Source organism: Ptychodera flava, chromosome 12 (genome assembly GCF_041260155.1).
Source record: "Ptychodera flava strain L36383 chromosome 12, AS_Pfla_20210202, whole genome shotgun sequence".
Lineage (NCBI taxonomy): Eukaryota > Metazoa > Hemichordata > Enteropneusta > Ptychoderidae > Ptychodera > Ptychodera flava.
Window position 1 is genome coordinate 24,525,624 of NC_091939.1, and position 13,023 is coordinate 24,538,646.

The 13,023-nt window shown below is 36.8% G+C and overlaps 1 protein-coding gene across 1 annotated transcript; it reads left to right on the forward strand.

Annotated features, from left to right (window-relative positions):
• The first annotated feature begins 5,824 nt into the window (after positions 1–5,824).
• On the forward strand, positions 5,825–12,584 carry LOC139146118 (alpha-1A adrenergic receptor-like). Its single transcript, XM_070717549.1, has 3 exons — positions 5,825–6,316; positions 8,268–8,479; positions 11,646–12,584. The coding sequence occupies exons 1-3, from the start codon at positions 5,991–5,993 to the stop codon at positions 12,113–12,115; spliced, it is 1,008 nt and encodes a 335-aa protein (XP_070573650.1). The 5' UTR covers positions 5,825–5,990; the 3' UTR covers positions 12,116–12,584.
• The last annotated feature ends 439 nt before the right edge of the window (positions 12,585–13,023 follow it).

Here is a 13,023-nt window from a genome sequence, read left to right on the forward strand (position 1 = left end):
TAGTCCTTTTTTTAAAGATAAATTTATTTCAACAAATTCGCAATAAAACCGAACTACATAACTGTGAATGCGTTAAAATTACAATAATGCAACTTGTCTGAAAAAATTACCCCCGAAAAAATCATTTTGCTACAAAGATCATCATATAAATGCATTCAGGATGCATTCTTCTCCTTCAAGTCTTACAAGGCTTGAAAACTTTGTGATAAAATCCTCCGCTTTATTCATCGTCTTATAAATGAAATATAATGTATTCATCCATGAGGAAAAATAACATTTTACTTGCATAACATAGGATTCAAGGGCAACTTAAATCCTATCAAGAGTATCCGAATTTCCCAATATTCCAAACTGTGTATTTTACGAAGGAAGTAATACAGTAAATAATATCAGATGTTGCATTATTATCATTTTCGATTCCTGCAATTGTTTATCTTTTGATATTGATATTATTATCAAAGTTGTGTTTTCTGACAAAGAAAAAAATACATTTCTGCCAGATTTCTTTTACATATTTACACTCAAATAAGATGTGTTCCAGTGTTTCTTCTTGGCCACAAATATGGCATTTCCCATCACTTAAATTGAAAGTTTTGACCAAGCTTCCTGTGACTAGGCCTCTGTGGAAAATCTTCCAATTTAAATCATTTAATTTAAACCATTCAGAGAAACTTAAATTCTCAGCCCACTTTTGACCAATTTGACCTTTGACTGCATGCCATTTCTTATCAACTAATTTCAAATAAAGTGGCTTGGCTTTGACATCGCTTTTTGTCAGACCATAATTCTCTAAGTCTAAAATATCATGCAATAGTCCATGGGCTAGAGGGTCTCACTCTGCAACCCCTATAGCCCTCCAATGGTATACTTTTCTTATACTTATGCCCATTTAGATTCTGAATACAGGTAGTGGGTGTCTCTATGCCCAGATCTAGACTCTTAGCACCTGGAGTAGTTTTACCGGTTCTGGTTTTTGTGATAAAAGGTATTCATTTGTAGTTATATATCACGGGTTGATCATGCAGAAATCCGTTAAGTTGATTTTTGAATGAGTTCACTGAAACGGCAGAAACTGAAGATGATCAGACAATGTGTACTCTATATCAATGATGCGTTGGGTGAAGAACTTATGTCTAATCTCTATTCGGCAATGGTGTTTAACTATTTTGAGTGAGTGTCCTCTGGTTTGGTTACAGCAGCTTAGAGTACAAATTCTATCTATTACATTTGTATTATAAAAAACAGCTATAATCTTTTACATCTCAATTAAATCGCCACGCAAGTCTGCGAAATCTGAATTAGGGTAGATGTAACTTTCACAACGTTCTTCATTAGATAATAGAGTCAATTCTGGTAACATTTGGAGCTCTACGCCAAATAAAGCTAATGACGATATTTGAAATTCAAAATGGCCACGATCCCTTGGTTTAATCTATGGTGCAAAATACAATTTTCGATTTTCGAAAACTATGACTGTGATTTTTTCCTTTCTCCAATGGCTTTAATTTCAGAGTCCAAAAAGTTGTCCCCAGTGTGCATTCTACCTTAACAAAATATCAGCAAGCACATACCGCCTGTCTTGAGAAGTCTAACAAATCATTTTGATATTATTATGGAAGTATAACCAGAAACTATTTACAGACAACAAATATAGTGAAAAATTAATCCCACTTGTAAATAATGGTCCTCTAAAGCTATTGCCTTGAACACGATTAGAACTTATTTGGGATAATTGGATGGTGCAGTGAGGTCGTTTTAATCTGTAAATATAGGCTCATCTGCTTTTCTTTTAAAGTTACACACTTGTTTTTAGCTCACGTGTGTAAACACGTGGGCTATTGTCATAGCGATGTCTGTCTGTCTGTCCGTGTGTGTGTGTGTGTGTTAGTGTGTGTGTGTGTGTGTGTCTGTCTGTCTGTCTGTTTACACGATAACTCAAAAACGCCTGAACGGATTCAAGTCAGATTTGGTACACAGGTACCATGTGCTACTTGCAAGAACTGATTAGATTTTGGTTAGTGTGGCTTGCATATTAATGAAGTTATGCAATATCGTTTTTTTCCATACAATGGTTTCCCTATGGAGACGGTAATGACAGTGTAGACATATATCAAGAAATACTGCACAAAATTTCATGAAACTTTTCACAGATGACAATCTAAGAACATTATGATGATACTGTGAGTGTCGTGTCAATTATCTTCTCATTTGCATATTTAATGAACTTTTGTTATTAGTGAGATAACTCTGAAATTCCTGCACCAAACTTGATGATACTTGCAACAAATTTTGATCTGATATATATCTAATTATACTTCGAACTATTAGGCAGTGTCAAGTTAATAAATAGCTCATTTGCATAATTTATTAAGGTTTGTAATTAGTCATATAACTCCGATATAACTTCACCAAATGTGATGAAATCTGCTGCAGATACTGATCCGACTGATATCTAACTGTAGTGTAAAGCATTTAGTAGTGTTAAATTAATTAAGGGTTCATTTACATATTTAATGAACTTTGTAATTAGGTATATAACTCTGAAATTACGGCACCCAAGTCAGTGAAATTGGGTACAGATATTGTTTTGATAAATATCTAATTGTACTGAGAAGCATTTGGCAGTGTCAAGTTAACAAATAGGTCATTTGCATATTTTATGAAGTTTAGTAATTAGTGATATAACTCCAAAATAACTGCACCAAATGTGATGAAATCTGCTGCAGATACTGATCCGACAAATATCTAATTGTGGTGTAGAGCATTTAGTTGTGTGAAGTTAATTAAGGGTTCATTTGCATATTTAATTAACTTTGTAATTAGTGATAGTACTCCAAAATTAAACCATTAAATTTGATGAAACTTGCTACAGATGTTGATCTGATAAATATCCAATTGTACTGAGAAGCATTGAGCAGTGTCAAGTTAATAATTAGCTCATTTGCACATTCCATGAAGTCTTATAATTAGTCATATAACTCCGAAATAACTGCATCAAATGTGATGAAAACTGCTGCACATACTGATACGACAGATATCTTACTGTGTTGTAAATCATTTAGTAGTATAAAGTTAATTAAGGGTTCATTTGCATATTTATTAAACTTTGTAATTAGGTATATAACTCTGAAATTTCGGCACTAAAACTTGGTGAAACGTGCTACAGTTATTGACTTGATAAATATTTAATTGTGCTATGAATCATTGAACAGTGTCAAGTTAATGTAGGGTTTATTTGCATATTTAATAAACTTTGTAATAAGTGACATTACTCTAAAATTACAAAAGTGCTACAAATGTTAATCTGATGGATATCCAATTGTCCCATAGAGCATTGAGCAAAGTCAAGTTAATTGACAGCTCATTCGCATATTAAATAAAGTTTTGTAATTAGTGATTAAACTCTGAGAGTACTGTGCGAAGTTGAAGAAAACCTGCTACATATAGTGATTACATATATCTCATTGTTCTGTGAAGCGTACTACTATTAATTAACCTGTTGTAAAACACGTGAGCATATTCAGTTCATATCTGGGTACAGTTTTTAATATCGCAACAGTCAACTACATAACACCTATCATTTTTGAGAAATTTGAAATATACGAAAATCCAATAATCCCAAATTAGTTCCAATCGTGTTCTTCTTTCCTTAGTGTGGGGCAAAATTATGTGTACTTAATGAAAAAGTATCGTTTCCTCCCAGTGTTAGGCCTAAAGGCATCTCAGTATACTTAAATGGCAAATACTCACAAATCATTCGTTATGTCTTAACGCATACATTATGGCAGCTCCTGAGTACAGGGCAACACAACTCTACTTTCTGTGTGAGACAGTGTATCTCGGTCGCCAACGGTTTGGATTACAAAACATCGGGCATAACCCCCACACACTCAGCATGTAAAGATATGTTAAATACGCGTAATTTCGATGTTTTTTGGCGAAAGGCAGAAAGATAATTCACAAATCTGACTGTGAAAACACATCAAACATTTCAACTAATGGGTCCATAACATCCTTTTCTTTGATTGACTAAGTTTCCTACAGATTGCCCGACTGAAAGGCATTCGGCATTATCAACACCCACTATCTTCATTGGATAACTAGAGCGCTTGCTGTACATTATGTATAGTTAAAAACTATCTACTGTTGATTGACCAATCAGAGTGCTCAATTCAGGGTGTTTTATCTACTCATAAAGCCTTGGTCACCAAATTCCAGAAACGAATGACAGCGCCGTAGTAAAGTACTGTCCAATCAAAAGTGAACATGTCATATTCTGTAGACATCTGGTACGTTTTAATATTCAAATTTGGTAACACAGCGGAAACCAGCTGCAACACAAAATCTGCTGTGCCCTAGGCATTTATATAATGTGGCCTAGGGCATTTATAGGATGTTCCATTACATTGGAAGGCTATTTCACAAATAAAAGTTTTAATTCATATCCTAAACATGTTACATTGACAAAGGGGACGGTTGACGTAAACACATTGAAAACGAAAATATATCAGTTAGGGGCGATAGTTTTTAAGTCGGATAAAACCCTCGTACTCGGGCTCTTCTGGTATATAAAGTCCAACCCTACGATAAAATGTCTCGGCCTGCGGCCTCGACATTTTATCGTTGGGTTGGACTTTATATACCAGAAGAGCCCTCGTACTCGGGCTTTATCTATAGTTACCCCACTCATCGTTTGTAATCTCAGTGTTGCCCTGAATAGTTCAGTTTATAAGCTTACTGCATGCACTCGGAAGTCTCCTCAATCGACAGATTGGCATAAACTTGATCATTATAATTAGTTAGAAATAAAGTTAATGAAATAATCAGTAGCGTATAATGATAATAATTATTGATAATAGCATAATTAGCCAATCTCGGTCTGTGAACTCGCTGTCTGATCATGGTACTTTATGGAGAACGCCTTAAAACTTAAGTCAACTGTGGTTGTTTTCGAAATTAAGCAAGAGAATCTCTTTCAGCTCTGCGGTTCACATAACCTACCGGTGTGTATAAATGGCGAAAATCATGATAATTATACCTGTATGAAATGATGTTGAAATCTGTACAACACGGCGGTACCACAACGTCCCATACATTCTTTTGTACAACTGTCAGAAAATTTCGTCATCACTTCCAGATGCTGGAAAAATGACAATTCGTCGTTTTCGTCGACTTTTTATCATCAAACACAACGTAGTGGTCCTATGTATAGCCAGGACACTGACACTGGTCGAAGTTAGATATCTTTATAACCGTGCCTCCAGCAAGCCGATTCGGAGTAGAATAATAAGTCAATGTGTGGAACAATTGTGAAAACCACACACACAAGCACAGTTCACATAGTTTTGCTATCGTGCGACTGAAAACAGTGCTTGAGCAGTGTATATTTCCGCTTTCTGGTATCTGGATTGAAAGCGAGGCTGCATTTACCCTCGCTGAGTGCTCAATTTTTGAGGACAGGCTCGGCGAACAATCGTGACACTCACGATGCCGGCGGCGTTACATCGCCAAACCTCTGTGTCGCCAAGGTAATCCGTGAAGACAATTAGTTGTAATCGTAAATCAGCAAACAAGGAAACACAGCAGAAGGTCGGTATTACAGGACTGTTTTGAAAGACTTCAGCTTTTGCTGGCACAAGCTTTTCCAATACCAAACCACGATATTGATCTCAACCAAGGTCGATGGACATATTCATATTGAAAGTGACGGATCACAGCAGCACCGATATTGAAGATGAAGAAGTGAGTTTACTTACATTGGATTTCGAAGCTGACATTTTGGCCGATGGGTATATGAATTTTCGACCGCAAGAAAAATGTAAAGTGGAAGTTGATGTTAAGTAATTCATCGAGGCCTATTGATACAGGTGCAATGCAGGCATCCCCTTTTGAAGGAAACAGATACAGTCCTTACGTTGAACTTTTCATTTGCAGAAGTTATATAAAAGCACCAACCGTCAGTTTACCGACCGTCGTCATACACTGATACGATGGCTGTCAACTGGATAAGTGTCGTGGGTCTGGTTGTCATCTCCATCCCGTGCATTGTACTGAACTTGATCGTGATGACTGCTCTATACCGCAACCGACATCTTCACACAATCACGCACATATTCATTTTTTCCCTGGCGATCGCTGACTTACTCGTCGGAGCGGTGAATGTACCCGTATACGTTGCCGAGCAGAATGGCGGCTATGGGACGCTGCTGGAGTGCATTCTCAGTCGTTCCGTCACGATGTTCTTCATTCTAGCATCGGTCGCCCATCTCCTGCTAATTGCCATCGACCGCTACATAGCAATAACTTTTCCCCTAAGGTGAGTAATGTCTCCGGCTTGGGTCGACGAAAATGTTTTGATATATTCAGTATTGAGCAGCTTCGTTTTTTATGAAAGTGGTGTTTTTTCTCAAGCTTACGTAAGCTTTATCCCTTGTACTTTCGGCAAAAAATATAGGCTTCTTTCTCATCGTACGTCTTAAGAAAATGTGCAGCATCATGACTTTATATTTTTCGTGTTTGTTTCCTTTATGTTCAAAATTGTCTCAAAATTAATATCAAGCGATCGACATGAAATCAACGTTAACAGAAATGTTTACGTCATGCTTCCGGTCATTCTAACACGCGGCAAGTTTCACAGACGATAACTCCACTTTTTAAGAACTTTGCACACTACATATATGATCAGACTGACTATATGATCAGACTGACATTAAGTCAATGACCTCGCGTTCAGCATTTAAGGTTGTTTTAACGAGCGGTGCGATATATCCAGCAGCAATGCTATTCACGAGTGTAGCACACGGTCATATGTATGTTTACATTTTTTCAAGCGATCATAAAGTCGCGGAAAGTCCATGTAGGACTCCGATGAGAAACCAAAACAAACCCATTTCTCTTTTTAACCCATCATGGAAATTTATAAATAAGGAAGTTGCTCGCGAATTTCTGCTCGGATTACGGTGCGGACGATCAAGCGACAAAGTGAATCGTGATGTCTTCAATTTTTTTTCTTTTCAAATTTGAGTCCTTTCAGAAGTCAGGTAATATCAGTCGCATCTTCACATATACGTAGAACTGTGGACATACAAAGATACCTTCAATCCCACTTACAGAAGAAGAAGAATTTCGGACATGAAAACACACGCCGCACAGCAGTAAATGTTGAAACAATGAAATAAATAAAATTACGGCTTGTTAAAAACTTTAAAGCTATTTATGCTATCATTTTTATGTGTTTTCCAGTAAAGTTAAGCGAACCTATCTTTTGAGTAAGAACCAACGATGGAGTGGCTATGAGTATTGCATTTTTAGGGTTCACTTGATGATATCCTACAGTCCACAAAATCATTGAAACATTTGGTGTTCAGCTTGTAATTGCAGTCTGAATGTCAAATATGTTGTTGTAAAAGGAAATAAATAATTCAGTTGCGACCGGCATTCACAATGTCAACAATAACATGATTGTATAGGTACGCGTATACAACATACATTCACCAGGTATGTCAACATATTTCAAGAAAAAAGGTTTTATATAACAAAGATAGTGAAAGCATCGTAAAACGTTGACAGCTGTTGTCACCTTCCGAGTAATAGTTCTCTTGACGACAGTAAATTGGTTATAAAATCCCTCAAATGTGATTTAATTTTTTTACAAGCAAGACTCAGCCCTGGAGGTCGAAGTTCAACCTTTCAGTAAAAGGCGGCGCTGCAACTACTGTCGACACAGGTGCAATATCACTGACAAAGTCAGCATTTGATCTATCGTAATGTTCAAAAAAAAAACCATTTCGGCAGAATTTTATGTGTCACGGTGCTTAATTCAATAAACGTTGCTCGCTGCAACATCAGTGGAGTTTATAGCGAATGCAAAATTGCGTTGCCTGGCATCATACAGGGACGACTTTTAACAGTTAAAGTTCCACTTCCCTATTCTTCACAATGTACTTAAAATCATATAAAAAAGATCTTCAAGACTTGCCTTGTAACCTAAATACTCTTCTTGAGAAAAACGTCTTGTACGTTCATCGAATCGGCTCACGGAGCATTGATTTTGGACGATCCTTTGGAGGGGATTGCCAAATATAATTGGGAAATCTGCAGTACGCGCGAGAACAGTCGACAAGTTCCACCTTGTTGCTGTTGCAAAAGAAGCGCACCTATCGCTAAAGATACTTTGGAAACTGCTTGCTCTGCCTCACATCTTGAAACATGAATAACAAATTTGGATAACTAATTCTTACCTCACCCTATTTCCCGACTGGTCGCAGGTACCCAGCACTGATGACAAAGCAGAGAGCTGTTGGGTGTGTACTAGCGTTCTGGTTACTCTCAATTATGGCCGGTTTCGCTCCCTTATTCGGATGGCGCAAGTCTGAGACGAGAAATATGGGAGTCTCGTTGGAGAGGACGTGTGGCTATGATATCTATATGACCTTTTCTTATATCATGTTCATGTGTATATTATGGTATGCTATTCCAGGTGAGTATAAAATCATAACGTCTCCATAGTGATAACCCATTGAGACCAGGGCATCCATCACAACTTCGCCCACATCTTACAAAAGCATGCAAGTTTGGCGACACTCAATATTATGGCATACAGCATTATAGTTATGAGCCCATTAAACGCAAATGTGTCCCAGAAACATCGACAAAAAGCGTGACCATTGGACTAATAACACTTCAATAATACTAATAATGAGTACAAAAGACCATTGCAGTCTTCTGCCGTTGCTCTTCGCTTTTGGTTCAGAAGTGTAGGGAAATGTGTCATACATACACATGCAATAATGTAAGTCTTTAGAAAGGATATAATATATATATATATATATATATATATATATATATATATATATATATATATATATATATATATATATATATATATATATATATATATATATATATATATATATATATATATATATATATATATATATAATATATATATATATATATGTACATAATCAATGCAACTCGGGTTTGATAAAGTTTCAATCTTTTTAACTCTTTCAATTTGCAATATGTATGTGAAATTCTCACATTAGGTAAACATGTATGAAGAAGTGCGTTATCAAATATTGCAGAGAAATATTTTGTGTTTATTTTGAATTTTTGCCGGTTATATGCATTAAAAATCTAAGTTTCACTTCCTAAGCTCTAGCGTAATGGACTAATGATATTTTAATAATATTAATAATGATGATTTATAATGAGAATTGTTTTCAGTAATCTACTGGCATAACTTTTTGGCATGTACAGATGTAGTGGGACCGCAGAAGATTATGCGATTGCAAAATGGTGCGAAGCATTTCTGGTTTTCGTATCGCACTTTATTCCACACTGACCCTCGATTTTCTTTTCTTTAACTTTGGATTTGAGAAAAATCTACAAAATAAAAGCTTGATTCAAATATGTTTTTACCACTCATATGTAGCTGCAGAACAGTGTGCAGAATGTAAGCTTTGTAAAATTCGAAAAAACAGAAATTGTGAATTTTTAGAAAGCCAAAGAAAACCTTGCGCGTCGGCACCCTGGCATTCAATAACAAGTTCCGTAGGGACGACGTCAGCTGTTCAAATGTATGATGAAAAGATTTGCAGTTTTAACCAGGTCTGGCCACCAAACAAAAATTAATAAGTGGAAGAACTAATTTTCGAAAAATGGAGTAGAAATGAGGATTTTGTTTAGTGAAAATCATGGACGCATTGAAACGGGGAGTTGTAGCATTTAAGAAATTCATTTTAGTAATGAGATAGCGATAAAATCTGGTCAGAATGAAAGGCAGACTTGTTGAAAAGGGAAAGAGTGTTCAAATTAGCGAGTTATGGAAGAAACATGGGAAAAGAGCAGGAAATGCCGGTAGACTGTTGGAGAATGAAATGGACAGGATAAGGTATTGTACAGCGGAAACGTTCAGCTTGTAATCTCCTCCATGCGTAAAGCATTAGCGACATAGACATAGATAAGTAACTTGACAGACCCACGATGAAATATGACGGGATTAGATTCAGTTTCTAAAAATGTACCACTATATCGCACCTTTATCTAAATCACCTTCTAAAATTAGGTGTTCAATGTTCCTTGAAGGCCCAATTTAAACGCTGGTGATATCTTTAGAGCGGTTTTAAGCATTTCAAAGTGACTGCCGCCGCAATTGACGCAGAAACTTTTACAACGCTTGTTGTGTGTATGTAAATCGAGCACTATTGTTTTGGATTAATTGCATGGAATGAAAAAGAGAAGTAACGTATACATGATTAATTTTGTCGTTGCTTTTTATCGTGTCAAATCCTTTACAACCTTATTTGCCCGAAAGTGACCATTAAATAACCAATGAAACCATTTCTGTGTCACAAGTCTTCTGAATGAAAGAAAGTACCACTTTTCAACTTACTAAACCTCCCCATAAAAGGTCTCAATTGCCAAATAAAGATTTGTTATTTATAAAACACGAGGAAAATAATGTGTTTCTTAAACAAAATCTATTGGACCAACACTAGGTTTGGCAATTATGTCAGTTTAAAGATACAATACTTTCCTGATCCTATGTTTATTTGGATTCATTTTAAAGCCCATGAAGTACATAATGTTTTTACCTTTACTTTTTACTTTTTCTCAAACAGCCCATGAAGTACATAATGTTTTTACCTTTACTTTTTACTTATTCTTGCTGTTCCGCTGTAGCGGCCATATTTGAATCATATATATCAATACATTTCAGATAATTTGTTTCTCTAGTTGCCAAAATTTGCGCCGTAAGGCCTTGTTTGTATTGTTGATTAGGAAAGTGGTTTAAAGTTTCTCTTAGGTTGAGCAAAAGTTAAAATTTTTCGGTTTCTAGGCGCGTGCTATCTTAAAATTGTATACTTCCATGTGTGAACCATATTTGTTTTTTAACCGGAGTTTACGAATTTATTTTTTTACAAGACTTGAATTCGCGATAACCAAGCAGCTCGCATACATGTCTTCATTGTTTTGTTGACGGGCGTCGTGTAGGTTTGGGATGGAACGTCTGGAAGTCATCACGCCACATTTTCAAGACACGCGCCTATTCTACCAGTCGTGGCGATGCTGTGCTGATGTTAAGTCTCTTGATGTGGTCTGGAAGTCTTTCACGACATGCAACAGTACTGGAGATATTCTGGCAAAGAGTTACTGCTTTCTTCTTTTGGGACCTTGAAATATTACACTCCCTCAAACGCCCCCCACCCTCCAAAAAAAAGGAATGTTCCGAGTCGACTTGGGTACAATTCGCTCCAGATAGCATTCGCCGGCCCGTGCTAAATGCAGCGTGTTGTAAAGAAATTTTGTGTATACCTGCCTGGGGCGGGTTTAGTGCATAATACATGTAATTGTGAGACAATGTAAAATTTGATTATATCTTAGAGCAACTATCGACCACACCGTTAGAGGGACCCCCAACAGAACAATATCGTCTTCATCAGTACAGAGGAATGTTTTCAAGCCATAACGTAATAAATGCACATAGATTCGTCTTATTTTTTTCTTTTTATTCTTCTTTATTTCAACTCATCTGTAAAGTTGCTCAATTTAGAATATTGTATATACGTTTTCATGCCAATGCATCATAGACTCTGATTTTTTAAATTATAAAATTGTTCATGTTTGTTCATTTTATCCAGTTACCATAATGTTGGTGCTCTATGGACTGATATTTTGCACGGCCAGCGAACAAGTCAAGAGGATACGCGAGATCCACCGAAGTGTAGAACACTTACACCGAATACCTACCGAGGTGAACAATCTCCCTGGCCAGTCCCTTGGAAAAACAGCGCCGCCGACGACAACGGTCGATCAAAGGAAAGCTGCAAAGGTGTTGTGCGTCACAATGGGATGTTTTCTGGTGTGTACGCTACCCGGACTGGTATGCATTTTCATTGATGATGTGACTGAGATGGGCGTGCCGAATATCGTGTCCAACATCACTATATTGATCGCTTTTCTGAACTCCGCTTTGAACCCGCTCTTGTACGGTATTGGAAACCGCCAAGTGAGGAGATCGATAAAGAAACTGCTATTTCGCAGGGCTAAGACAGCTGTGGCGTCTGCAAATGTGAGATCGTTTGTGCCGACCATTACTGCCGCAAATTGAAATGAATCAACAGTTACTTTGAGTGCAAGCGACAGCAGCTGATAGTGTGAGGCAATCCTAAAACCAGAAAATAAAACAAAATACAACAAAACAGAACAGGTATGTCCAAGTCGACCACAGACGGATTCTGAATAAATGAGAGATCAAATATTGACAGTTATTAAGTACCGTGTTCAGCTATTTTTGCTCGTTGGTAATAACAATATTGTTTGTACAAAATACACAAAAAGTGTGCATGCGCACCTGACCTGTGTACACGTCGACTGGAGACTTGACCAACTTAAATAGGATTCTGTGTACCATAGAAATGAGTTTGTTTGATTTAAACAGAAGCTGAAAGTAAGCTAGCATTTCGCTGGTTTCATAACACGAGTAATGAAGAATGAGAAAATCTCATTAGCTGGCTCCTTAATTTACATACACATAAGCTAAATTGATGATGTTTGGGGGGATGGAGAGAGTGAATGTTTTGGGACATGAAAAATGAAAAATATAATCAACAATTATTGTTATCACTTTACATGCCTCGGGAGTGGCCGAAATCACAACATCGAGCGCGCTCGAGTCACCGGCTTGGCACGCATATAGTAATATCTTTTCTGGTATAGACGGAGACAATACTACTGACACTACTCTATAGGAGAGGCGTGCAAAGTGGATGGATGTCGGACTTCGATGACAAGATGAGGCCACTGCCGATTCATGTCAATTGATAACGAAAAAATGTTGAAACAATTGTTTCATTCTTTATGCTTCTTAAACATTATTTACACTCCTAATATGCTTGTGCTCTCAGGTGATATAATAACTCATAAATCTTTTAATAGACAGACTGCGACGAAATATGCAAATTTACAAAGTGTTATTTATAACTTTGTTTCTGAGAATTTTTTACTCATTTCCTCTTC

Bases quoted from the DNA above. Each gene is read 5' to 3' on its own strand.
- LOC139146118 (XM_070717549.1), top strand. From the start codon at position 5,991: ATGGCTGTCAACTGGATAAGTGTCGTGGGTCTGGTTGTCATCTCCATC. The intron at 6,317-8,267 runs GTGAGTAATGTC...GACTGGTCGCAG, and splicing joins GCAATAACTTTTCCCCTAAG to GTACCCAGCACTGATGACAA. The intron at 8,480-11,645 runs GTGAGTATAAAA...CATTTTATCCAG, and splicing joins ATTATGGTATGCTATTCCAG to TTACCATAATGTTGGTGCTC.